The 27,443-nt window shown below is 30.4% G+C and overlaps 1 protein-coding gene across 1 annotated transcript in view; it reads left to right on the top strand.

Moving 5' to 3' along the window:
* Positions 1–27,443, top strand: part of Elp4 (elongator acetyltransferase complex subunit 4) — a 270,465-nt gene that overhangs the window by 114,712 nt on the left and 128,310 nt on the right. The window contains exons 6-9 of the mRNA XM_027936724.2: positions 3,549–3,633; positions 8,694–8,882; positions 23,734–23,842; positions 26,856–26,962. Of these exons, the coding sequence (XP_027792525.2) occupies positions 3,549–3,633; positions 8,694–8,882; positions 23,734–23,842; positions 26,856–26,962 (490 nt within the window). The remainder of the gene's footprint in view (positions 1–3,548; positions 3,634–8,693; positions 8,883–23,733; positions 23,843–26,855; positions 26,963–27,443) is intronic.

Raw genomic sequence — 27,443 nt, 5'->3', positions numbered from 1 at the left:
GTGTAGTCAAAAGAGCAGATAAATTGAAGTTTTAGAAAAATTAAATTTTAAGTGACACTTCTATCACTTAATTGTTGTATAGTCTTGGACAGATCCCTAATGAATCTTAATTTTTTCAATTATAAAATGGGATAAGGGTAATACTTACAAGGTTTTTATATTCATTACGTGTGACTCTGATGCCAAAGTTTTTTGAGTATTTACTGTGTACCAAACATTATCAGTTGATTTAACTAAAATCAATTAGTCTTGTTTTAAAAAATAACCCAAAGGTCCCTTTATACACTTATCAACTAGTTATTTTAATTTCATATATATAATTTTTATAATTTATATTTTCACAGACAAAACCTTGACACCTCTTACCCAAGTTGTTAAAACCTTTTTTAACTAAAGATAATTTCAACTGCCTGATATTTTAAAGGTAAAAATTAGACTTCTAGTTATTATTTTTATATTCTTTGTAGTGTGATAATTTTAAAGATAGATTGTACAATCTCAAATTATAACATAAAAGTTAAAATTACTTGAAATCAGGTAATATAGTATACATAATTAAAAATGTACTGCCTTACAGCAGGTTTGAAAAACTTAGATTAACCTAAACTTTGTTAAATATTTGGAAACATTAAAAATCAGCTAGTGTCATATTTGTAAACAAGTTTCCCTCTTGCCAATTTCTTTTGCTAGACTAATTAACACACACACACACACAAATGTTTTAAAATTAAATAATTTTAATAAGAAAGCCAAAATATTAGATGAAAATAGAAGATATTTATTTTCTAAAAAAAATATTATTGTAAGTATAAATGCAAGAATAGGTGGTGATTAAGAGTACTTAGTATTTTCATACCAAATCATGTAAATGATTTTAGTTTTAAATGATTAAATACTATGTATCTAAAAATTAAAAATTAATATTCCCAATTAATATACCTAAATGTATTGACTTTTCCCTTTTTTGTTAAAGAATTCTCAGTTTATTTAATACTTTGAAATCAGATTTTCTGAAGAAAAGGTCCCCAAAATTCTTTTTTTTAATTTGTTCTTTTTAAATTTACATGACAATAGAGTGTATTTTGACATAGTATACATACGTGGAGTATAACTTATCTTTTATTTTATCAAAGTATTTATTTTCCTTAAACTCTAATTAGTTGCAGAAATTTATTATTTATAAGTTCAAAGAATTGTTGACAATTTGATTGTTTTGTGTCAATGCTAAATAAGGAAAGCAATTAAGATGTATTATCTTTATGTCTTCATTTTTGTTCTCACGTGAAAGAACCTCCCTATTTTCCACAGTAAATGAAACAACTAGCAGAGTGAAGATATAGTCTTATGGATGGGAGAAAATATGTCTGATAAGAGGTTAAAACCCAAAATATATTAAGAACTCAAACAACTCAATAAATGAGCAAATGAATAAAATAGACATTTCTCAAAAGAAGACATACAAATGGACAGTAAGTTCATGAAAAAATGATGCACATCATTAATCATGAAGAAAATGCAAATTAAAATCACAATGAGATATCACTTTACCCCTGTTAAAATGGCTATTTTCAAAAAGATAGAAGATAGATATTGGCTAGAATATGAAGAAAAGGGAATTCTTGTAAGCCATTGGAGGGAAGATAAATTAATATATCTGCTACAGAAACCAGTATGAGGTTCCTCAAAATTTAAGAATAGAACTATGTATCTAACAATCCCACTTCTGGGTTTCTATCTAAAGGAAATTAAATTAGTAGGTTGAGGGGGATACATGTACTCCCATGTTCACTGCTGCATTATTCACAATAGCCACGATATGAAATCAACCTAAGTGTTCATCAACAGATGAACGAAGAAAATGTGGTATGTATATACATACAAAACACATAATGGAATACTATCTAACCTTTGAAAAGAAGGAAATTCTATTATTTGCGACAAACTGAATGAAACTGGAGGACCTTATACTAAGTGAAATAAGCCAAGCACAGAAAGACAAATATTATAGGATCTCATATTATCATCATTATCATTGGACAGATGTATTATTGGTGGATCAGGAGACATTGGGTTTATGCGCCTCCTTTAACCCACAGTGACATTCATCAAGTGGTTGGCTGCAATTCATTTCACAATCTGGGACTTTGGGCAGATTTTACCCTCTGTGCAAAGTTAATTGACCCAGATTGCAATTGAATATAGCGGATTCAAGCAGTAGCATTTGTGTTCTAAAACTTGAACTAGCCAAAACAAATGTGTGTTAAGATATGAACTAGTCAAAAAATTGCCCTTGCAGAATATTATTTATAAAAATATTTCCTCACTCATGAAAGTCAAAAAATATGTTCATGTATTCTACTGTATTTTCACTGAAAATGGAGAAATAACTGTAATATCAAATCCCTCATTATCTGAAGCCATATTTGTTTTACACAGAAGAGAATTCTGTTCATTTGGTTTTCTTTTTTGTTTCTTAAGATACCTTTAAGTTAGCTGTGGCTGATCAATAACTTATTTACAGAGATGTACATATATTTCTGTTGAGCCACCTACCACTGATTTTTCACACTAAGCAGTCTGGAATATATCCTAACTTTTAATATTCTTTACTGTTGAATGCATACTTCAAATTATATTTCATTCTTTCTTTAGGGCATTTTTTTCTGCTTATGTGATTGATATATATAGGATTTCAGTAAAGCAAACAATTTTGTGTTTTTAAGGTCATGTACAGTTTTTATAGTACTATACATACCAGAGTCTATGAATAGCTATGTTCCAAGCACATTCTCATTGTCATGACATTTGATGTTTAGCCAGAACACATAGGTTGTCCATTAGACAGAACCTTATCTTCAGTTAGTGTGAAGCAGATTTTGTTCATTTGTACTAAATTTTCTTTGAGATATTTTATAGTATTTGTAAAATATTTTTAAATGGTAATATTAATGCAATTTTCATGGGGGAAGTAATTTATGTTCTTAAATTTACACAATTTTGTCTTCTTTTAACAAAGAAAGTGGATAAACAATAAATTTAGAAGAAATTATACTCATCTTAATGTGATTTTAAAATATCAAGTTTTTAAATTACTATTATTTCAGCAGTTTATTCTAAGAAAATTAAAACTTTGATGGAAGATGAGCTCAGGTGATCAGAACATTGATTCAGGTGTACTTGGCATAGCAGTTCATTATCTATGTGTTAATTATGTATGATTACTCCTGAAAAGCTATAGTGGCTTCATCTTTTAGGTTGCTTCGTTAAATCATTAATTTTCTTGGAGGTAACTAAGCCTGACATAATTAAGTCATCTCAGTCTCCACAGATTTTTATCTTCCCATGATGTCAAAAACACTGAGCAACTTAATATTATGTATTGATTTATATTTTAGGATTATTTAATACTAATTTGACACATTTTATTTATTTTTAAGTTATCTAATGAATATAAATATTTTAATTATTTACTGAATGTTTTAGTGTTGATTTTTTTTAGTTCCTATTAAAAAGCCCATTTATGTATTTGACCTGCTTCTTACCAACAGTTCTTTGATTCATGGCTACACAAAGCTGCTTCAGTTCATCCAGAACACCATTTATGAGGAAGGATTTGATGGATCCAATCCCCAGGTATTGAATACTTTCAAAACCTTTTATATTCATGTATCTAATGTTGTTTTCAAAATCTTCAGGTTTTCACCTAGAAGGTCTTAGAAAAGAAACAACAGCAAACAATCTGTTTTCAAGCACAAAGAATGTAAATAAGCAGAGACAGACAGCCTTAGTTTGTCTGTTAATGTGTATTTAGAGTTTTAGCTAAATTCTCAGTGGATGCAAATAAGATATACACACACATTGTCAACACTAATTATTTTCAAATATCTGTTTATAGCTTCTGGGGTTAATAATTAGCTACATTTGAAAATTACTTTAAAATCTACAGGATCTGTACTTTTCTATCTAAATTTTTCATGTTTCTGTCATTCAGGCCTTAATTTTGAATTACCCTATATGTAAGAATTATCTTAAGATTTTATTTCTTCTTATATTGCACTTTGAGTTGTCTCATTGAATAAAAGATACATTTTTACTGCTGGATTAAAATATTTTATAGCTTAACTATTCTTTGTAGCACTAATTTTAAAAATATTCTCCAAATTTCCACTAATAAAGATGTTCTGGTTAGTTAAACAGAATGAGGAAATTTTTATTTCAAGATATCATGCCTTTCAAAATTTCTTCTCAGTGATTTTAATTGCATATGCAACTAAAAGATTTGTATTACATTTACATTATTTTAGCAAAAGTATTTCCAAAGCACCATTGTTTTTATTGAAGAAAACAGAAAAGCTAAAAATCTTATTTTGGCATGCTCAGCTACATTGGCTACTAATTTATAGATTTTACAATGTCTTGTAAAACTTTATGGCTGTATTTAACAATTTATCTATGGCCAAAAATAATAATATTTTTAAATTTTGTTTTGATTGCTGATATAATAGTAGGCTAAAAACAGTTATGTATATTTGGGGAAGTACAGATATTTATTTGTAGGTGCTTTCTCACATGTCAGTTTTTGTGATATCTTTAGTATTTAATACAATTTTATTTTGATCCTTGTTGCTCCATTTTTGGTTCTTGCTAAGATTTATGAGTACCATGTCTTCCCTTTGGTGCCAGTGCTCGTCTGGAGAGGTAAATTGGTCCCTGACAGACACCTCTCCCCACTTGCTGTGGTAACTATGGAAACAGGCATGTCATAACAGTTCCTATGGTACAGTGTGCAGAGCTGCTGCTCTTACAGGATGATGATACATCAGAGAGCAAGAAATTTTCTGGAATATATAAAAGTAAAATCAATAAATTGCAAAAGGAATTATGTACATGCATACATACATATAGAGATACTTCCTAAGACTCCTTAACGAACAAGCTCGTCTTGGAATGGAATGAAATTTTTGTTTTCTTAATTATATATTTGGGTATTAAAAAATGCCATTTTCAAGAAACAATAAATTTTTTATGAAATTAATAAACAATAAACTGGAACTCGTGTGGTTCTCTGAACCATAGTTCTATTAACTTTCATAAAGATTGAACAGGTTTTTTTTTAAGTATACATTTTTTAGTTGTAGGTGGACACAATATCTTTATTTTATTTTCATGTGGTGCTGAGGATTGAACCAGTGCCTCACCCATGCTAAGCAAGCACTCTACATCTGAGCCACAACCCCAGCCCGAGATTGAATAGGTTTAAGTTGGACATTTCTGTGATGAATACCAATAATGCTTAAAATTTTAAATTAACATATACCAATATTTGTTATCAAAATTCACTTACAATTTTATTAGAACTAAAATGTAGTTAATAAATTTCCATATTATTATAGATTACACTGTTTTTTGAGTTACCTAGTTTATTCATCTGTTTCACAAACTTTAGATGAATTCAAAAGACATTATTTATCTATCAAGCAATACTTCAAAAAAAATATTATTTCTGAGCCAAAATCATGTTCTGACTTTTTTAGAAGGAAATTTAAGTCTTATTTTCTCTATCAGTACATTTTCAAATAAACTGAGATAGTTGGAGACAACAGAGAGAAATACACTCTAGAGATGGAATTATTATAAGCTACCTCACAATTAACCTTGGTAAGATAAGTAGTACAGCAAATTGCTAAAGATGTTTGGAGTGAAAACACAAATTGCTGTTATAATTTTATTTAAGTTGTGATTTTTCAAGTATCTAAGAAATATAATGAAAATGAAATTTGAACATTGATTTTTCTTATAATATTACATTAAATATGTTAGATATTTCCTTACGAATAAATTTAGTGATCAGCAAAAGTTTCTTGATATTAAATCTAACCATACCACACAGTTACCCATTATTATATGGCACAACAAAGGAGATATTCCAAATGACACAGAGGATTTGTATTTGGCCTTTGTTTTTGCAATTACCATCATACTTTTAAAAATAAAACTGTATTCCTTATATTAAAATATTATGCTCAATTGTGTTCTGATGTGCTGTATACCTACTGACTTAAATATCTTATCACTCATTCATTCTTTGGCTTAGAATTTCATTCCTTCTGTATGCGTACGTCAGTATGTCTGTCAAAGTCTTCTGTAGCTCCTGATTCCATATCTAACAGTGTTTTTTGTTACAAATTTATAACAAGTGCTTTTTGAGACAACAATAATAGGTAATGGTGACCATAGGTTAAAGTATCGCCAGTTTTAGTTTATTAAACACTGTCAGGAAAACAATATGATGCTGCTCCCCTTTACTTCATGTTTCCCTCTAACATCTGGATTTGGTGGGGTGGGGGTAAGGTTCTTATTCCCTTTTTCTAGGTGGCTCTTCCTGTTAGGAGTCTAACTTAAGCTTGTTATCATTAGATAAGCTTAGAGATAACAAAATCAGCCTTAATTTTTGCTATTTAACTTAATTTTGACATTCTAAGTAATAAGAAAATGAGAAAAGTAATGTCCCATTATATTTCAAAGATGTACATTTATATTTCTAACATATGCCTTGTGTATTTTTTCACTTTATTTAAGTAGTACAGAAATTTTAAAAAAGAACAATTTTTATGGACCATTGAGATTATAACATAGGGTGTCTTAGATGGTTATCTGTCATAACTTTAACACAATCCAGAAAAGAAAATTAGGCTAACTGCTTTGATCGCATCAATTTAGTTCAGGTCCTTGGTGTCATGAAGTTTTTTTCCTAAAGCTCTTAGGAAACTCCTTTTTCTGAAATCTCATAATCTATCCAGGCCACTGCATCCTTTCATATATTTGAAGAATTTTATGGCATCATAGGACAATGTTTTAGTCTATTCTATGAATTTTAAATATGAGAAAACTAAATTTTAAAACACTATACAGTTGACCCTGTGTTACATATCTTCAGATGCAATCTACTGTAGATTAAAATTATATGAAAAAAAGAAATCATCAATACTGAACATGCATAGACTTTTTTTTCCTTAGTCCCAAATAATACAGCATAACCAGTGCATTTTGAGACAACAATAGTAGGTAATAGTGACCATAGGTTAAAGTATTGCCAGTTTTAGTTTCTTAATCTTTGCATTGTATTAAATATTATAATTAACCTAGAGATAATTTCAAGTATTCAAGAGGATGTGTGTACGTAAGTTAAGCAAATACTGCATCATTTTATATATAGGATTTGAGCATCCACAGATTTGGGTATCTACAGGAGGCCCTAGAACCAATCACCCATGGATACTGAGAGAGAACTGTATGTGTTGACCGGAATCTACTTTGTTTCATAGTCCAGATCAAACAGTCCCAGTGTTATTCATTTCACCTATTGTTCCCTTGGATTTTCCTCGTAACATTTCAGTGTTTCATTCATTTTCCTTACTTTTCTTTGTCAATAAATTCTACTTGAAAAAAGAGCTCACAAATTCAATTTTCATCTATAATATCAGAGAAATAGATAAGCTATGTTGGACAATAACTAATTGGTTAAAAATTTTATTAGTTGTTTTTATAACAACAACTTGTAATAAATTTTAGGATCCTGTTTCATCATAAATTATATTTAAAGTGGCACATATTCCAAATCATGGATTTAAGAAAGAACATATTATTTTTCCCATTCGAATTATAATAATGATTTTCCAAATATTTGCATGTGCCAAGTTTTGTTAACACATCTTTCTTTTGCCCAGAAATTTTGTTAGATTTCTAGGGAAAGCATTTACAAAACATTTGTTCAGTTAAAATAACACAAACAGTAAAATTTATTATTAAACACATTTATTGGCAAACACTTACTGACAATCATCCTGGGTTTTCTTTAATGATTTTTAAATATTCTTTCCCCAAGAAATATCAATCACTATTATTATGACATTAATGTAAGTAGGCTCAAATTCTAAAAGTTCAACTTTAAAATTTTATGAAAATGTTGAATTTTTATTATTATACAAACAGTCTCAGGAGGAAAACCTAGAGACAAGTGTAAAATATAAAACCAAAGTGTTTCACATCTTAACATCTTAAACATTTTTCAAAAAAAGATCAGGCAGTAGATAAAGTTAAATGAGAAATATTGAGCAATTTATAATTTATTGAAATATTTATAGAATTTTCAAATTTTCTAAATACTAAGGACAAGTTTGCAAGCATTCAATTTTAGATTTTTCTCTTTGTTTCCTGTGATCCCTTACGTATTAACTGCCTCCCACATAATTCTTAGCATAATCACTGATAAAATTTAGACACAATTTAAAGCTTAAGTATGTCATACTCTTTAAATTTTCCAAAAATGGTTAAAATCGGTTCTATTGTTTGTTTGTTTGTTTACTTATTTAGAGACAGAGTTTTTCTATGTTGCCAGGCTGTCCTTAAACTTCTGGATACAAACATTCCCCTTGTCTCACCCTCCTGAGTAGCTAGAACTACAGTTACGCAATCATGCCTGGTTTAGTTCTGTTTTTCTTTTTGTATATATACTCTTGTAATCTAAAAGATTTCCTTTATATTACCTTATTACTAATACAGCTTGAATTTTTAACATATTTGTTGACATTGTGTTCCTGGTGTTATAAATAAAAATAAGAACTGGCTAATAAAAGAAGTATCCTATCAACTAACAAAACTTTATGTGTTTACTTCCCTCCCATTTATTTTAGAAAAAACAGAAAAACATTTTAAGAATAGGAATTCAGAGTCTTGGTTCACCTTTATGGGGAGATGACGTTTGCTGTACGGAAAACTGTAACAACAGTCACAGCCTTACCAAGTTCCTCTATGTTCTCCGAGGTCTTCTAAGAACCTCTCTGTCAGCCTGTATCATCACAATGCCAACACATCTTATCCAGGTAAGACTTTTAAAATTATCCTCCCTAACTAGTGGAGAAATGGTATGATGTTGTGGTCTTAATTTCCATTTCCTTGACTAGGAATAATGTTGTGTGCTTTTTTGCCACCTGAATAGCTTTTTTGGTCAAGTTTTTTGTCCATTTTTAGTTGAGTAATCACCTCATTATCAAGATGTATAATTCCTGATACATTTTAGCTACAGTTTGCAATGGCTGTGATAAAAGTTTAAAGTCTTAATGAGGTTTAACTTACTAGTTTTTTAAATAGTTATGGTTTCTCTCTCACCTGCTCAATCTTACCAATCTTGGTCTTCTACAAGATCTTTTTTTATGTTTTCTTCTAAATGTTTCATAGTTTGATCTTATACTAATGGATCAATGTATTCCTGTTTGAGTTTTTTATACAATTTTTGTTCATGTTCTCAAACACTTTTTGGTTTCCTTAGTTAATTCTACTTTTATGTTAACGTACTTCACATGTACTCATTCTTTTTTTATTAGTAGTACTATTTACTAAACTTCTGTTTGCCTCAAATATGTAATTTTATATAATCCCAAATATCTACTACACTGTAGTTTTGTTAAGGCACGGTCAGATGTTTATACTTTTCTTCATATGACTTTCTGATAATAATGTAACATTTAGTCATACAGAACATTTTAATATTATAACTGAAAAATTTGACATAAAGAGTTACTTTTGACTCCTTGGACAGTAGAATTTATTTCTAATAGTCATGAGAGGATAACTAATTCAGTGTTATCCTTTATGGACTTTGTACAGATTATCCTGAACCTACATTGTTACTATGATCTTAAAACTAACGTATGTGTGTGTATGAAATTTCTTTTTCTAATTCTATTAGACATTATACCCATACTTTCATTATGTTCCTTGTTAAAAAGGAACATAAAGTTAATACTTTATGTATTATGAAGTTAATACTTTACTAATAATTTGGTTAGACATAACAAGCTTCTCGATTTTGATAATAAATTAAACCTAAAACAGATTCATCAGATACTGGTGAAAATACTGCTATATTCCTACTACTACCAATTGTGCTATTACTATGAGTATACAGACCAAGCACTTCACAAGCATTATGTCCTTGAATCTTTACCATAAACCTATGTTCTGTGTACCCTATAGGTAGTTTTTAACCTCTGTTCTCCCAAGGTCACCTAGTTGGTAAATGAGGCTGCCAATGTCTTTCCCTGACTCCACACCCCAACATCTTCACAAATAAATCACATACCATCTCAAATCATCACAACAATCCTCAGAAATAGCTGTGGTGTCAATTACAAAGAAGATTAAACTGAGGTTAATTGATTCTCCAGTATCACATGTCTGTTATGCATGGAAAGATGGTATTCAAACTCAAATCTTCTTAATTCTAAAACTTAAATTTCTCTCCCCTCTGTCACATTACATTCTATTGTCTTGAATTATTAACTACCTTTGATGATGTAGCATTCCATTAGGAAGAAAAGTTATTGTTCTACATTGCTATTATTCAGCATTTTTAACAAGAAAACTATCATTGTAAAATCTTTGGCAAATTAGATTATGTGAAAGATTAAGGTGAAAATTTATTCCATTCCAGGCAAGAGAAGACAAAAAATGAGTATATGTTTCCTTTTACACAATTGCAAAGAAAAATGATTCTGAAATGAATATATAAATGATTATGAAATGAATATATGTATATATGTAACTTTTCAAACTTATTACAAAGAAACTCCTGGGAGGGAGAGAGAAAAGGAAGAGGAAACACTTTTAAAAAGCTATTTCTTTGGTAATTATTACTTAGAGAAAAGAGGTTCCTGTCCAATTAAGAATGTCTATGACAATGATTTCTTTGCCATTGCTTAAGGGAAACAGTGATTCTATCAGGTGATGTCAAGTCAGCCCATCTTCATCACAGATCAAGTAATGATTACATGATAAGGTAAACTGAATGTCTAAACATAAAAAAGATAACAATTTTGATATTTTACAGCTATATTTAAATCCTTGGGTAGCTAGAAGCAATTTTTTTTTAATTTTTGCTTTTCAATGTACCAATAAAGAGACTACTTTGAGATGGAAGTAACATAACCTAAGGTTAGATTTTGGTGATAAGTTTAATATTATACATAGTGACCAAGAATTAAGACATGTTCTCCAAAATAGAAAGTGCCTTTAAATAACAACAACAACAAAAATAACCTGTACAACCTTCTAATATTTCCACATTTTTCATTCTATTTTCCCTGCATAATTTTGCAAAGCTATCATGTAGTCTCCTGACCCTAATATCACTTGATAGCTGGTGTAGTGGTTGCAGACACCTATAATTCCAGCTAATCAAGAGTCTGAGGCAGGAGGATCCCAAACTCAAGGTAGTCTGGGAAGCATAGTAAAATCCTGTCTCAAAATAAAAACTTAAAAATGGGCTGTAATGTAGATGAGTGGTAGTGTGCTTGCCTAGCATGCATGAAGACCTGCATTCAATCTCTAGTATCATGATCAATCACTCAGTCTCTTCCTCTTTAAATATGAGTCTCTAACCATGTATTTGTTTCTATATCTAAATATTTAGGAGAAAACCAGTCATCATATAAGTAGGGGATAAAGCTCTTTATAACTTTTAAAGACTAGCAAGGAAAACAGTCTAAGAAAAGATTAAGAACTGGAAACAGTATGACTAGAAATCTAATCAAAGATATATCAAACTTACAGGTAGTTAGTATTCTCATTATCTTTACCCAGGCTCACATAGCTAGTAAAGGACAGAATTTAGACCTAAGCATTTTCTTCCTGCCCCTAGTTACTGAACTTTTAACTAGCATGTTATGCTGCTTATTCAATAGAGGTCTAAAATTAAGAAAAATACTAGGTATAAAGTAGTATTCATTGATAGGAAGAGCCAGTACTTTTGGAGGCAGAGAGCTTTTATAAGTTATTTGATCTTAGTCAAATGTTAACTTTTTTTCAGCCTCAACTTCTTCCTCTGTAAAATTTAGGCAAAATATAAAAGTCAAAAGATTAGCAATATCAGGAACTGAGACACTGCTGGCACATAGTAGGCATTCAGTTTATGTTATCTTCACTATATGTTATTTAAACAGACCTCCAAAACTGAGAATTTGAACAGAGATCAGTCTACAATGATAAGATGTAAAGTCTGTCAGTGCAACCAAGGGACTAGCTCATGTGATCAGCATTCACAAGGCCAAGGGTTCAATCCCCAATATAAAAAAAAAAATAGAAATCTTTAGTTTCCTAATTCTTTTTATGAGAAACACTGGCAGCTTCTCATAGATTAGGCCTGAGACAGACCCCAAGGCATAGATAAAGTTAGATATCTATCCATCCAGATGTATTATCGCCAGGTTGTAACAAAACTCTTTTAACATCATATGTAAATTTCCTTTCCACTATTACCATTGCCATCTCTAGAGACTAAATTGAAGTTTCAATTGTGATTGAAATGACTAAAGGTAATTTAGCTTAGTCATTTATTCAATGAAGATAGCAAGCACTATTCTAGGCACCCATGGGAATGTAGTATTGAATATGACAAAGTTCCTATTCCCATGGGGCTTTTTTAGCAATGTAAAAGGATGGAAAATAATATATGTAGGTATTTGGATGCTTGGACTTGGATGTTGATAGTAAAATAGTTTCTGGCAGGAATTAGAAATGTAGTTTGATATCCTTGGAAATTTTGTCATATAATTAAGCATCTATAAATAAAGTAACACTAGATTAAAAATACATAAAGTATCTTCATCTCTTAGAGTGCTAAACCAACCAATCAGTGTTCTTATTTTAGTTATTAGCATTCTGTCAGACTTGTACAGTAATGATTAGTTACCCTTTATTGTACTTTTGGCATGCTTCCCATGTTTAATTTCATTGTAGGCAAGGAACACATAGTTAGGGAAATTGCAAAGAGGGGGAAAAGTTAAAATAGGGAAAATAATGACGTAGACTCAAAACTGATTTTAACTTATTGTCATAATAAGACTTGCAAGTAGAATTAACAAAGCATGATTTTTAACTTTGCATTTGAAATATTTTGTTTGGCCTCACAATTAAGCTTGAATTTTTTTTATTTCCTTTGAGTTAAAGATTTTTTCCATAATAACACAGAGTAAAATGACAAGCATACTTTGAAGCACATGTATAAAAATAAACTCCAAACATTTGTTAAGAAAACACTAAAATTATTTGGCAAATATCCTATGAATGACTTAAATCATGTTTATATAGTCTTGAACAATTTTCCCTGTGAAGTAACATTATTCTCATATAATCTCTTATTAGAATATAGTTTTAGTGTCTGCCCAAAGACATTGTACTAAAATGAATGTGAAAATGGCTAAGTTAAAAACAGACTTTGTTACATGCTGAACTGTGGAGTAAAGTGTCATTAGAAGGAGCAAAACTACGGGTGGCGTCCCTATATTCCAGCATTACTCAGTTCCCAGATCCCTGCTGTGTAGTTGTGCCACTCGCCAAGAAGCCTGTTAAAGAGCCCCCAAGAGCATGTGTACAGCCCTCCATGTTAATAGTTAATTGGTGAGGATGGCAAGATGAGAGGACAGCCGAACATGTGGTCTCTCAGACTCAAGCCATAGACAGACCTTTAGTTATAATAACAGCAGCTGCTCACATTCTCACAACTCAACTGTTCAAACTCTGTTGTCAAGTGAAGGTTGTCGTGGATTGAAAAAATTAAAAAAGGAAAGGTGCATCTAAGAAAAATAACCAAAACCCTCTCTTCAAACTCTTCCTACATAGTAGTTTAATTATATTATTTCAACTTTTAAATACTTAAAGTATAAATTTTTGTATTAAAGGTTGTTATATTTCAGCTACATTGAACATTCTACTGCCTTTTTCCCTGTTTACTATTAGAAATGTCTTCCTTGTTTGAAACTTTTAAATGAGGTTTGGTTTGGTTTGGTTTGGTTTGGTTTTGAAAAGTGGTAACTTTAAAGTAGGTACAAAAGGACACTGATTTTCACATCTAGCAGTATCTGAAACTGGTTTCTTTCTGATCTATAAATCAGAGCTGGCTTATTACTAGTGAAATTTGTCATCCACCTCCAAAATATGCAAACATTTTGTGCCTTTTAAATTGGTTTTATTTTCAATTGCCTGACAGTTGTGAGCTGTAGAAAATGTTGACCAATGACATTTATTCTTTTGGGAAATAAAAACTTAGTTTTATGTCTTATTTTATCAGCAAGGAGAAAGGAAAATAAATTTTCCCTGATGTGTTTTTTTTAACATAATCTGTGACAAGATTTTATTTTTACTGATTAATATTTCCTGAAACTATCAGGAAATAAATATTGAAAGACTAATCTTTGTAATTAAAATAGGAAAGGCTATTCTCACATCTTTCCTTTCAAAAGAAAATTTATTTTTTATTATTGCTAATTTTTATTCAAACCTTCATTAGCTATACTTGTAAAGAATTTTTAAATATAAATGAGAATCTAAAAATCTTTTCCTTAACTGTAATAACAAAGGAATGAAAACTTTTTTGATATTAAGATAAAATCTGAAATATTGTTTCATTTATGAATAATTCTAAGTATTGCAAGCATTTAACATATTTTCTTAGAGAATATTAGTTGGTAAACTAAATTTTCTTTTATTTAGAACCAATTTCAGATTTGAAACAAGACTACAGCCTATCTTGGCGTCATTGGAACTCTCTCAATTAATAGCCTTGTTCAGATTTTTCTCATATAGCCACTGTTGTACAATAAATTGATCTGTAGATTTTTTTCCTCCACTGGATGATTTAAGGAAACTATTACAGCATTAGTTAGTTTATACCAAAGAGAATTTATTTTCAGACAAAAAACAAGAAGAAAGGGTCTTGTTATATATCTCTTGAAACTTGAATAAAGTTAAATTGTTATTTTAATTGATAGCTTTTCCAGATAATCTGCTATAATATTAAAATATTAGATCTTTGAATCCACTGGAGTAAATGATACAGTATGATCTCATGTAAAGAAATTCAGAACAGATCTTTTCACACCCATAAACTTTTGTGTTCATTCTGAGGGTTTTATCAGCTAAATTCAAAGTCAAGCAGTAGATGGCTTTAGAAGTAACCACTAATATGGAATGATAAAATGTGAACTCCAAAAGTCTTGTGTTTTTTTCCCAATGTGCAAGAACTAAAAACAATTATTTGGTGAGTAAACAACAGATACTATGAAAAACTACAAAATTTTGGAAAGTAATTTTTATATAATTGTTAATGGAGGGCATCATTATAGGAATGCATAACCTCACTTCCTGACATATCTTAATACATTTTTATATTTGTAATATACTTTATAAAGGAGATTATTTAAGAATGAAAATTATAGATTTAATCAGTTAATCAAAGCTGTTAGTTACTAAAGGATAAAGCCAGATATTCTAGGTATGATTTTTTTCATTAATTTCTTCCCTGATCAAGATATTCTCAGCTAAGAATATGCCTTTAGTGTTTCTGGATCTTCTTAACTACCATGAATTTGATTGTAGGAAATTGACATATTTAAAATATGCAAAGAAATAATTTTTTAAAATTGAATCACATTAAGCTAACTTTAATTTTATAACACATTTTAAATTTCAGGATCTTTATATAGTCTAATAAGTTTTAAACAATCTGTTTTTTCTTTAAAATAGAAAATAGTAGAACTGTGTTTCAATCCTTCTATTATAAGCTTGGAATTTATAAATTCTTATAGCTCTAGATTCTTTTCTTCTGTATCAGACTGCACATACTGGCATCTGGTTAATTTTTAATATCAAATTGTGGCTTGTATGCATTATACATATACTATATACTTAATTTACTTTCTTGGTCAAGAGTTATTGAAACTTTTTACAAAAATAAACTTTGTAATTATCTGTCTACACAGAATACAATACTACAATAGCAGCATATGTATCATTTTGTCTTAGTGTAAATATGCATATTAAATAAAATCAGAATATATATTAAATTTCCAGTAAGATTCGTGTTCATCTTTAAAAGGAAACATACCTTTTAGAAACTTTTTATTGCACTTAATCTAACCAAAGCATATTCAGAAATCTTATTATTAAACAATAATAATTTTGGTTTTTAAATGGTTTTCCCTAAAATAACTTTCTTATGTTTTAGTTCATATTGTGATTCATATGTAGTTCCTATTATGCTAGTGGTTATTATCTACATGGTTTTTTAGGGCCAAACTTTTCAAATGTATCAATAATATAAATAGGGAGTGTCTCCTCACAGAGATTGAGTCATCTGTTTGGGCATATGGAATCTTTGGCTGCTGGACTTCATGGTCTTTATAATGCCCAGTGTCCAAGCATGGACACAATTGTTCTGAGAGCAGAAGTAGGGAGGGACCTACATATTCCGTTCCAATGTGAACATGATAGAAGAAAAATGGAGAAATTATTTTTACATCATTTTTTTATAATAAGCTGTGTTCTGCATCACTTTTTGTATACAGGGAAAAAAACTTTACTTAATTTTGCATTTATTTTACAAATAAAATTACTAAGGCTTTTATCTTTGGTCTTAACAACTACCCGAAAAATATTTGTGAGAAAATGCAAGTTTAGAATTATTTGTATTTACATGCTTGGATTCATACCTTCTCTTAAAGAAAGCTTGCTATCTTTGAAAAAGGATATTTTTCTTAATGTTGAAACAAAATGTACTTGTAACTAATTATAATTTGAAGCTGTTTAAGTATCGGGTCAAATATTATGTCCTAATGTTATGTTTAGCCCTTTGCTATTAATTACATTATTATTACTATATAAAGAGTACTACCTTCTTTAATAATGTTTTCGCACCCTATGTAGTTAATCTTTAATGTTAAGAGGACAAGGGGAGAGATTAAATTAGCCTTGTAACCTCTTTCTTTTCCAGGCTGATGATGGAAAATAAAAGCTCTTAGCCACAAAATGTAACACTTAGAATTAATATTTAATTAGACTAGCAAATTGTACACTGTGGCTGAAAGCTTCCAAAGAGTTGTTAGTGCCACAATTGACCTACAGGTTTAATAATAACTCACTTCTAGAAGCAAGTGCCAGTTCAGCATAGTAGAGCCACTGTAAGAAAGTCCTGAGAGATTAAAATCAGCAAACCAAATGGCAGGCAAGGATTCCTGGGATGGAGCCTTCTGGAAAGCTGGGAGCTGGAATAGCTTTTAAGCCAGGATTCAGATGAGAACAGTGGGTGAAAAAGCTGATCCCTCCTGTTCTGGGAGCTTCTGGTTGTAGGCCAAAATCTTAGAACAGATTTTTACTAAATGTTTTTGCTGCAGCTATTAACTTACATTGAAAATCAAATATCGAATAATTTTTCTGTAAAATTTAACAGATTTTTTGTGTAAACATTAGTTCTTAATTCCTTACATATTAGTACATAATATCTGTAAACTCAGATCATTAGATTATCAGATAGGTTTGGCGCTGTACATCTATGCTGTTTTGCTGTGACATGCTGTTTCCTTGTTCCCTGTATAGTTGATTTATATGGTTCATTTCTATATTATTTCATTATGGGGCATTATGTGGAGCCTGAGAAAGAGATTAGGAAGTCTATAACCCAAGAATTTTTTTCTTCAAGAAAGTATATACATGTATGTGTACATGCATATGTATATATATGTGTGTATAAAAACAAAGAATAATTCAAATGTATGCTTAATTTTAAAAGGCTTTATATTATAAAAGCAATGCTACATTTGCTTATGCTTATGATGTAATTAAATTACAAGATAAATAATTGGACCTCCTGGTGAAACATTGGATCCTTATATATCTGACAAATTAGTGTGATGAAAATATGATACCATGAGTTTGAAAATGTGCAAGTGTAGAACGGCAGAGTGAAAGAGGGACACCTTACATAATTTATTGGTTATATCTTAAATAATTAAAGAAAAGCTAGTCATTAGTTAAAAATTCAAGCAGGTGAGGACATTGCCAGCAGAGGGAGTAGTCCTGTCTTCCGTCAGGTTCCCATCATTTTCCCACCTGCCTCAGCCTTTTTCCCAGCCAGTCTCCCATCTGGACCTGGCTCTGTCTGCCTGTTCCTGATGACAGGCTATCATTTTATACTCAATATGGGATTATTCTAAGCTGATTTTAAACTTTAGTATCTTTAACCTGCCACCATATCAGAAACATCAGCTGGATGCCCTGTTTGATATTTGGATATTAGCACTTTTTTCCCAGTCAGGGTGTGAGCTTTGGACATCTGAATTTCATCTTATGAATTTTAAGTATAAAGTATTAAGATAAAAATTTCTGATTTAGAGATTACTCATAAAATATTTTAAGGATAAAATACAAGCAAATTTCTCTGTGAATGGTTTCTATAATGTAAACTAACTTATGTAAATTTGTAAAAATACCTAAAATAAATTTTGAATATTATGCCATTATTTTATTCAGCTTATTCATCATATTATTTTGCTCATCCCATTTCTGTTTTCAGAATATGTAAAGTTTTAAAATGTTTTATAGAATAATTTATTGAAAAAGAATTAAATTGATATAAATAGATACTCTGTGAAATATGCAATATTAATGTTTCTAAAAATAAAGGCATGTATTCTTAAAAAAAAAACAAAACCCAGTTGTTAAGAACCAATATTTTCAGACCAAAATTTAAATTACCAAGTATTTAAATATAAAGAAAACACAAAAAGATGTGGCTCCATTGCTTATGCCTAATAAATTACAACATATTCAGCAACTTAACCTTTGAAGTTAAGTATATTTGCCCTTAGCTCCTCATGGGATATGTTTTAAGCTTTAGCAGGAAAAAACCCAAAGTGTTTGTTTTATGATTTCCCTGAATGAATATCATTATGTGAGATTACCACCAGAGAGTTGGATTTAGAATATTTAATTTACAAAAGTTTATCCATAATCTAAAATTAGCTGAGTTTGAATAAATTTCAGTATTAAATCTGGAAAGTTTTAATCTAATACTCTCATTAATTTTTATTACAAATATGTATTAGTATAATCTTATCTGATAAAATTTTATTCTTTATTAAGCTCAAATTAATCATGAACAGAATTATTTACCCAGTAAAATACAGATCTAATTCACAGAAGTAAGGCAACAACTCTGGGAAAGATGAAGCAAGTTTTTGAAAAGTTAACACAGTATAATTTTATTATTTTATTCTTGGTTTCAATAGAATAGAGAACTTAATAAGCATGGAAAAGCAAATACCTCATTAAGTACTTTAGATTTGTCTTTTGATCCAATTTTATTTTTTGGATTTCATGACAAGGAAATGTCATAAAGTGAGCTCTTCAGTGTACCATACTTGCTTGTGAGGATCTCCAACACGTACACCTCATATCATGTACTGAGGTCAAACATAAAGTAACTTAAATGTTTCTTTAACTGTCTAACTATAACTTAATAGTACTTTCATCCACATCTGATGTTTGTGCCATACTCAAATGGAAGCTCTTCTTTCACATTGTGTTTGTTCTCTTTCTTAAATAGTATAAATTAGGAAACCTAAGAATCTATTCTCATTTGAGGCAGAGCATAAATGCTTTGTTGATTGATTTATTCCTCTTAAGCCCCTTAATAATTCAATTATTGGTTAATTGCTTTTTAATATTCTTTTAAAAATATTTCCCAGAAATGTAATTTGTATTGGTACAAATTATATCTTTTATATTGTTAAGATTATTAAGTCCAAGAAAATAAAGAAATATTCAGGGTTGAAATATTCTCATTGTTCCTTGATAATGCTAACAACTTTTTTAGAAAATGGTGTGAGTTTTATATGATAGTAGTGGAATTTTTATCTCTTAACAATATTTTTAGTTTAGTTTTACAAACTTTTGAATTGAAAGGAAACATTAAATTAATCTTCCTTAACTTAAAATACATTTAATGGATTTAGGGTAACCTAAATAAAACTGTTAACATTCCATAATAGCAAACAGGAAATAATCAAAACAAAATCTCAATGTTATTTTTGAAAATGAAATCGTAATTTTAAAAAAAAATGGTAAAAGACCGGACTATCTGATTTGCTGTTATTTACAACAACATTTGACATATTTTAAATTTAATTAATTAAGAAATTACACTGCAAGAGAAAAGTTTAAGGGCCTTTTATGTAACTTATTACAATGCTCTTTGAGATTGCCAACAAACTCTTAAAACTCCTGGACACTGGCTCTCTTCTCTTCTGGCTTCCCTCCTAGTCATGTCTTGGCTACTATCCAGAGCTGACAACTTTCACCAGGAGCAAAGGGATATTTGTCTAGTATAAGAAGGATTTTTGAGTCATCCCATATCCAGATGGGCAAGGAGGAAGGGTGGCAATATTGTATATACTTGGGTGATGTCATTTTGCCACACATGTACTATAACCATTATTTTGTTCATAGTAGTGAATTCTGAATGTCCTTACTCAAATGTTCTTTATTAGAAACTATAAACTTCAAAGTTATTGAAAAATTATGTTCAGATTTATGTTTGAACAAATGCCTTTACTTCTTCATTTCCAACTATATACTTAAGACCAGAGAGGTTTTGCATCTTTACTAATAACATAAAAACACTTAGAAGCTGTTAGGGTGAAAAGATAGAAGTTCCAGTTTCCAAGGCCTCTGCTCCAATCATTATGCTAAAGCTTTCTTAACACTACTGGTTATATTTTGACAAAATGTTATCCACAATGTATTCCTGCTAAACTGAATTATAATTATTATGATTTTAAGGATTTTCTTAAGTTGTTAATTTTAGATTCATTTACGTAAATTTACCTTTCTTTATTTATTTAGAGGCCCATTTAGTGTTTATATTATGATTTGAGACCTTTTGACAAGAATGGTTTTAAGGTAGGATTATATTAATAGACCATATTCCTTATGAATCTTGGACATACAGAAGTTATCTGTAATATATTTTTTTAACTTAAAAAATGTACATGTACATACCCAGATATCTTTTGGGTTCCTATGAATAACTAGAAGTTTGAGTGAATTTATCATAAAAATTAAGATTATCTGAGTCAGTAAACTTAAATAAACTTAAATGTCATAGTTACATTTATTTAATTTTTAATTTCCTTTGCTTTTTATTCTATAAATGTGTTTCAGATTCCTGCACAATTTTCACAATTAATCTGTCCGGCCACATTGTATAAACTGTATTGCAAAATAACTATGCAGAAAGCAATAAAGTTACTGTTAAGGGTAAATTATTTTATGATAATAGCATGATTAAAAGTTTATCTTGTTCTAAAACTACATGAAAGCTTTTAAAATAGAATTTAGTTTGTAGTAAATAACTATGATATGAATCTGAAATATAATAAATAAAACATGAATGAGTTTCTGAGACATTTTGAACTCTAGTTTGTACATGCCTTTCATATCTGGAATTCATTTGTTTTCTTCTTCAAAGTGTATAGTTGATATTTTATCACCCATAGACTCTATTAAAAAGACTTACAAAGCAGATAAATATTACAAGTTGTTAATAGTTTATTAATTTTAGGCATAAATGAAAGAAAGAAACAAATGTCAGGTTAGCCATTTAAATACACAGTACCTTGCTTATATACTACTAGGATGGATATCAATCCCATTATACTTTATATTTATAATTTCTATTATTCATATAGTTGAGAAGGCCCTAGTTGATATCATTGAAATCTAGCATAGTTCTAAAAAAAATTGTTTTTTACTATTTTAGATTCAGATATTTAGACACAAAGGTTTAGTCTTTTCTTTATAGATAAAAGTAAATCTGACCTTTTTGATTAAGAAATATTGTCAGTAGCCTTTATAAGTGCTTGATCATCTGAGGGTCCATAACAGGAGTACTCTTCACAGTTGAATTTATACTAAAAATAAAATGATAAGATCCTGCTGGTTATTATCCAAGATTCTTCTTGATGGGGAAACCACATGGTTTTTCTTCATCTCCCACTTGTTCTCACCCTTTACTACCAACCCAGCCACACCCCACCCCCACCCCAACATTGTTCAGTACTCAGCACAATGAATCATTTTCAAGTTGACTCATTGTGAACTGTCTCCCAGCTGTTGGAATGTCTGGCAGACATTTTTGTTTGGGTGAAGAATAACTGGCTGAAACCCAACCTGGATGAGTTTGATATAATGGTCTTTGGCTAAAGAAATATTGAGAGGAACATGTTTATGGCCTCTGAAGCTCCTGTTATTCCTGGAGTAGGACCATCCCCTGTGGCACAGAACTGAAAGTAAGGAATCAATCTGGATTATTTTCTCACCATTGAATGAAAAATTGCCTTAGAAAAAAATAGCATTTCCAAGTCATGTTTGTTTTTCTACTTCGTGTGCCCACATGATTGAAAGTATTAAAGATGATTAAGAAAAATTATTTTTAATGGTCCTTTTTAAGAACACCGGTTCAAGGTCCAAAACATACTTCATGTAACACCCGTTTCTTCCTAAGGAGGAGTTTCAAATACTGCTCTAGGTGTGTAGTTTGTCATCTTTCAAACAAAATGTTTGGTGACACAGACTACTCTGCATTTCATACTAAGTCAGGTAGCATTGACCTTCCTCCTTTTATTTTGCATTCTTATACAATCCTTTTAAAGGGAGTTAAGAACCAGTAATACCAGTAAACTCAGTAGTCATTTGTGTTTTCAGAAAATAAAAATCTTTTATTATATTTGACCTTTTCTCCAAAAGAGGATATAGCATGAAACTGATAAATTTTCTTGATTGTTTTACATTTCCCATTCTTTTCTTGAAAGCTCATTTCTAACTGGTTGACATTACCAATTTATAAAATAGGAATTTCAAAATTACAGAATTTCACATACAGCAATGTTTTGATATAGATTTTATACTAAATATTTTTCTAAGGTGATATAGCACATAATAACAATTTTCTGAACTATTACACCAACAGAGCTAGAAGGAATACTGGATTTCCATTAAACAAAATAATGTTTTTTTAAAATCCTACTGGGTATTTGATGACTTTATTTGTATAGCCATGAATTTCTGGTTATTTTAGGAATGTTTACTGCTTACTGACTGATCCGTACTATATTTAGAAACATATTAATGTATTATTTTAATCTTGTAAAATGCAAGATTTCTCAAGATGTGTAGTTTAGCAGTATTTCATCTGCAGTCATATTGGGAAAGAATGAGTAGGCTATAGGTCTAAATGCTAGTCACCTACCATCTTTTCTTTGCCTTTATTGTTATCCCAGAGCCAAATGACAGCATCTGGAAAGAGAAAACAGAAGACTCCAGAGCTAGCCATGTTGCAGCCTCTTAGCCGGACCCTTCCATATTTCTAATATGTCACAGAGAACCTCAGCTGTTATATAGGACTGAGACCTAATCCCAGCTGACAGCCGACAGGGGACTCTTGCCTTAATACTTTATACTGTGCTATCTACTGTTTCTGAATCCTATTGTCTGCCAGATTTTCCAAAGGACACTGGGTGAAATAATTTGAAAAATAACAGTATATGAGAATAAAAGTACCCCTGCCCTTAAAACAAATAAACAATTTGTAATTTATGTTTTCTATCAATTTATGTTTTACTCTCAGTTCTTCAAATTAGAATAGCATACCTATCTGGGTCAGAGTTTTCGATTAAGAGCATATTTTGGTCCAATTTTTAGCCTAAAGTAGTTTTAATTTTTAATTTATTTCTCTATGTTGACATTCTGTCTCCACAACAATTTATCATTGAGTTGGCATTGTGGCACTGTGTAAGTTTTACATGTTTAAGCATAAAATGAATGTTTCATTTCTTTGTTTTACAGAATAAAGCAATTATTTCCCGTGTTACAAACTTGTCAGATACAGTGGTTGGTCTGGAATCTTTTATTGGTTCTGAGAGAGAAACCAACCCATTATATAAAGATTATCATGGTAAGCAGCACCTTTTTAATGAGAAGAGCATGTCCTGGGTGCTTCTAGAGTACCTGGAAGAATTCTCCTGTTCAGTCAGAATATCTACTATAAAGTAGCATGAATTTTCTTTTATAATATAGCTACTAAATATTTTCTGTTATTGGCAAATCTTCCATGGCAACTTGTCATCAAACCGCAGTAAGACTAGAGACTATGAAAACTATTTGAAAGGAGTCAAACCCAAGGTCTAAAGCATCTCTTAGATAAACATTTCATTGTTTCAGTGGCTTAAAGTTGCCATGATATCATTCATACTAATTAGCCATGTTCCAAATAAATATGTTAATTCTAATTAACAGCTGAAGTATCCCTGAGCCAAAAGTCCAAAATCTGAAATGCTCCAAAATCTGAAACACTTCTGGTCCCAGGCATTCAAATAACTGTAACAACTCAGTTTAGCAGTTTAGCGGTATGTAAGAAGATAATACTGTATTACCACTTCGGGTTTTTTTGGTGGGGAGTGGTACTGGGAATTGAACTCTGGGACACTCAACCACTGAGTCACATCCCCAGCCCTATTTTGTATTTCATTGTCTCACTGAGTTACTTAAGACCTTGCTAAATTGCTAAGGCTGGATTTGAACTTGCAATCCTCCTGCCTCAGCCTCCCGAGGCACTGGGATTACAGGCGTGCACCACCACGCCCGGCTGTGTTACCACTTTGGTATAAGAACAGGTGAATTCATCAAACTATTTTTAAAACTTTTGTTTTATTTTTTGTTTTTGGAGCTAGGGATTAAACCCAGGGCTTTGTGCATGCTAAGTGTTCTCTCTTCCACTGAGCTACACCCCAGCCCCTATATTTTAGTCATTTGGTTAGTTGAGGAATTTTTTATAAAGATTTTTATACAGAACCATTGAATATTAAAGTTTAGTAGTTATGTATGTCTTGGGTCTCAAATCAATATAAAATGTAGTGAATAACAGATTTTTACTTATTTATATACTCTAAATATATATAAAGTATTGCTATTATTATTGTGGAACTACTGTGTTTCCGTAGAAACCTCTACTGTATAGACTCACTAGTTTATTTAAAATCTACAATTTTGATTTAGTCAGATAGTGGCAGTTTTTTGTTGAAACCAACATGCTAGAGTCTCCAAAAATGTATTAAAAATTATAAGATAGTTTATATAATTGACTAGTGCTTTAAGGACTCAGCATACACCCTTTTAAAATGTAATAAAAAGCATAAACTAATAATCAGGCATTTTTAAAAAAAAATTTAGTTATAGATGGACACAATACCTTTATTTTATTTATTTATTTTTTTGTGGTGCTGAGGATTGAACCCAGTGTCTCCTACATGTGAGGCAAGCACTCTGCCACTGAGTCACAATCCCAGCCCTAATCAGGTATTTTTTAAAGCTGGAAAATGTAATGTGTGAACAAAAGCTACTGTAAGATAATTTGCCTCTTGTTTATTTATATGCATATGGCATATGCCCAGATTAAACTTATTTATGATGCATTTAATATATAATTTTCACTATTATAGGAAGAGATCTATTAAGATTTGACTAGTTTTAATTTGTTATGATTTATGAGTATTATTAGCTTATGAATTTATTGAAATTGTATTTTATAATAAAAAATATTAGTTTGATTGAAACATTTCATTGAAAGGTTGTATTTTTTGTACTGAAATCTCTGAATTGATACATTATTCCCCACAAAGTATTTAAATGAGTATTTCTGATGACTAATAAAATTTCTGTTAATAAGAAAGATCTGATGATAAAATAATTCATTCTGTAAGTTTTCCTGTTTTAATAACAAAACAAGCACATGTAAATTAAAATAAGAAATGTGCAAATAAAAGTATGGTGTGCTTATTTCTAATAAGTGTATTTTACTAAATTGCTATGTATATTTTTAACTTGTAGCTAAAGGCTATTTTCTTAATAACATCTTTTAAATTGTTTTTAAGTTTGGAAAATTCAGTAAGATATTTTAGTCAGTTACTACTGAAGGGGTTGTTTATGAGGTTAAGCATCTGGAGGTTTACCCTTTCTAGCTAAAACTAATACATTACAATTCATTCAAATACACACATAAAACCTTGTACTGGAGAAGTGGTTCAATAAATAATATTTATCTATTTGTTTAAATCTGGAATTTGCCTCACTGCCACCCCCAAATTCAGGCATCACTGTCCTTGGGATGGTGATTTTTAAATATGAACTGAGTCAGGCAGAAAGATGCACTGAAGAATCTTCCATGTCTTCATCTGTGGGAAATGACCCCTAGTTTAGTCAGAAACTACATTAGGCTGCACAAAAGCCATCCAATACCCTTGTCAGAAAAAATTAGCAAGTATTTCTACTGACAAGAACCCAAAGCTCAAGGTTTACCTAGCACTGTTTCAAAGCTTATAACAGTCACATAAAGGTCTAACATGCCACAGAAATGAGTGTCTTGGGATGGTATAGGGGTTAATGTTTGATCCTAGAGTATGTTCTGAAATGTAGTTTTCTTCAATGGTTTGTTCAAGTCATTAATGAGGTACAAAACGAAATACTTTTTATTAGTGCTTCACTGGTTATCAGTAACCCATAAGCCTTGTTTTGCTGGCTGCTTACTGGTGCATTTAATAAAATAAAGATCACTCAGTGGTGCCGTGGGCAGCATGCAAGGTGATAGCCATATTTGCTTACTGTAAATACAAGAGAAAATCACACACAAACCGGCTGTAGTTTTGACAAGTATTAAGATCCCTCTTTACATCTGTACTTCTGTACCAAAGTGCAATTAGTTTTCCTCGCACAAGGATTTCTGTTTATCTTATTCTGCTTGATTACTTGAGTATAATCACACCATTTGCTTCATTGCTCCTGGTAGTAAGCTCCAGTTTTAAAAGGGGAGGATGCTTGTGTGTAAATTTACAGGATTCTGCTGTAAGACTCTTTAATTTATGCATCTGGTGACAGTTTTTAAATTTTTTTTCTTTTAATTTCTTTTCTATAAGGTTTGATTCATATTCGGCAAATTCCTCGGCTTAATAACTTGATTTGTGATGAATCAGATGTCAAAGACTTAGCTTTTAAATTAAAAAGGAAGCTATTCACCATTGAGGTAAGAGAAATTTTATATTTTAGTTCACAGTCTTGAGGTAAATGATATCCTCCTCCTTTTTTAAAATTATTTTTACACTTTAATAAAATTTCTAAGATATGTTTCATGTTAAATATTAAGTTATTTTGATGTAACAAAATAGTTTACTATCCTTTTATTTTAATGATGTATCATTAGAGTATAGCAAAAGTGATTTTGTTTTACATGTCTGTTAAAAGTAAGCTCCAAACTTACGTGATAAATATGATATGTATATTTCCAAGGCTTTCAAAGGCATATTTAATTAAATGTTAATGAGCTGTGCTACTGTGTGTGGAATGTGAATACTACTCACATTGTGTATGGATAAGAAAGAGAATTCTTATCTATATTCTAAAAGCATTTTTCTTTACTGTTAGTGAAATTACCTTTCACTTTACATGCTGAATTAAACAAAGTATAATTTACACTACTGGCTTTAAGCAAATTTTCTACAACACTT

Source organism: Marmota flaviventris, chromosome 9, assembly GCF_047511675.1.
Source record: "Marmota flaviventris isolate mMarFla1 chromosome 9, mMarFla1.hap1, whole genome shotgun sequence".
Classification (NCBI taxonomy): domain Eukaryota; kingdom Metazoa; phylum Chordata; class Mammalia; order Rodentia; family Sciuridae; genus Marmota; species Marmota flaviventris.
Note: the sequence above shows the minus strand (reverse complement) of the source record. Positions and strands in the feature narration are given on the sequence as shown.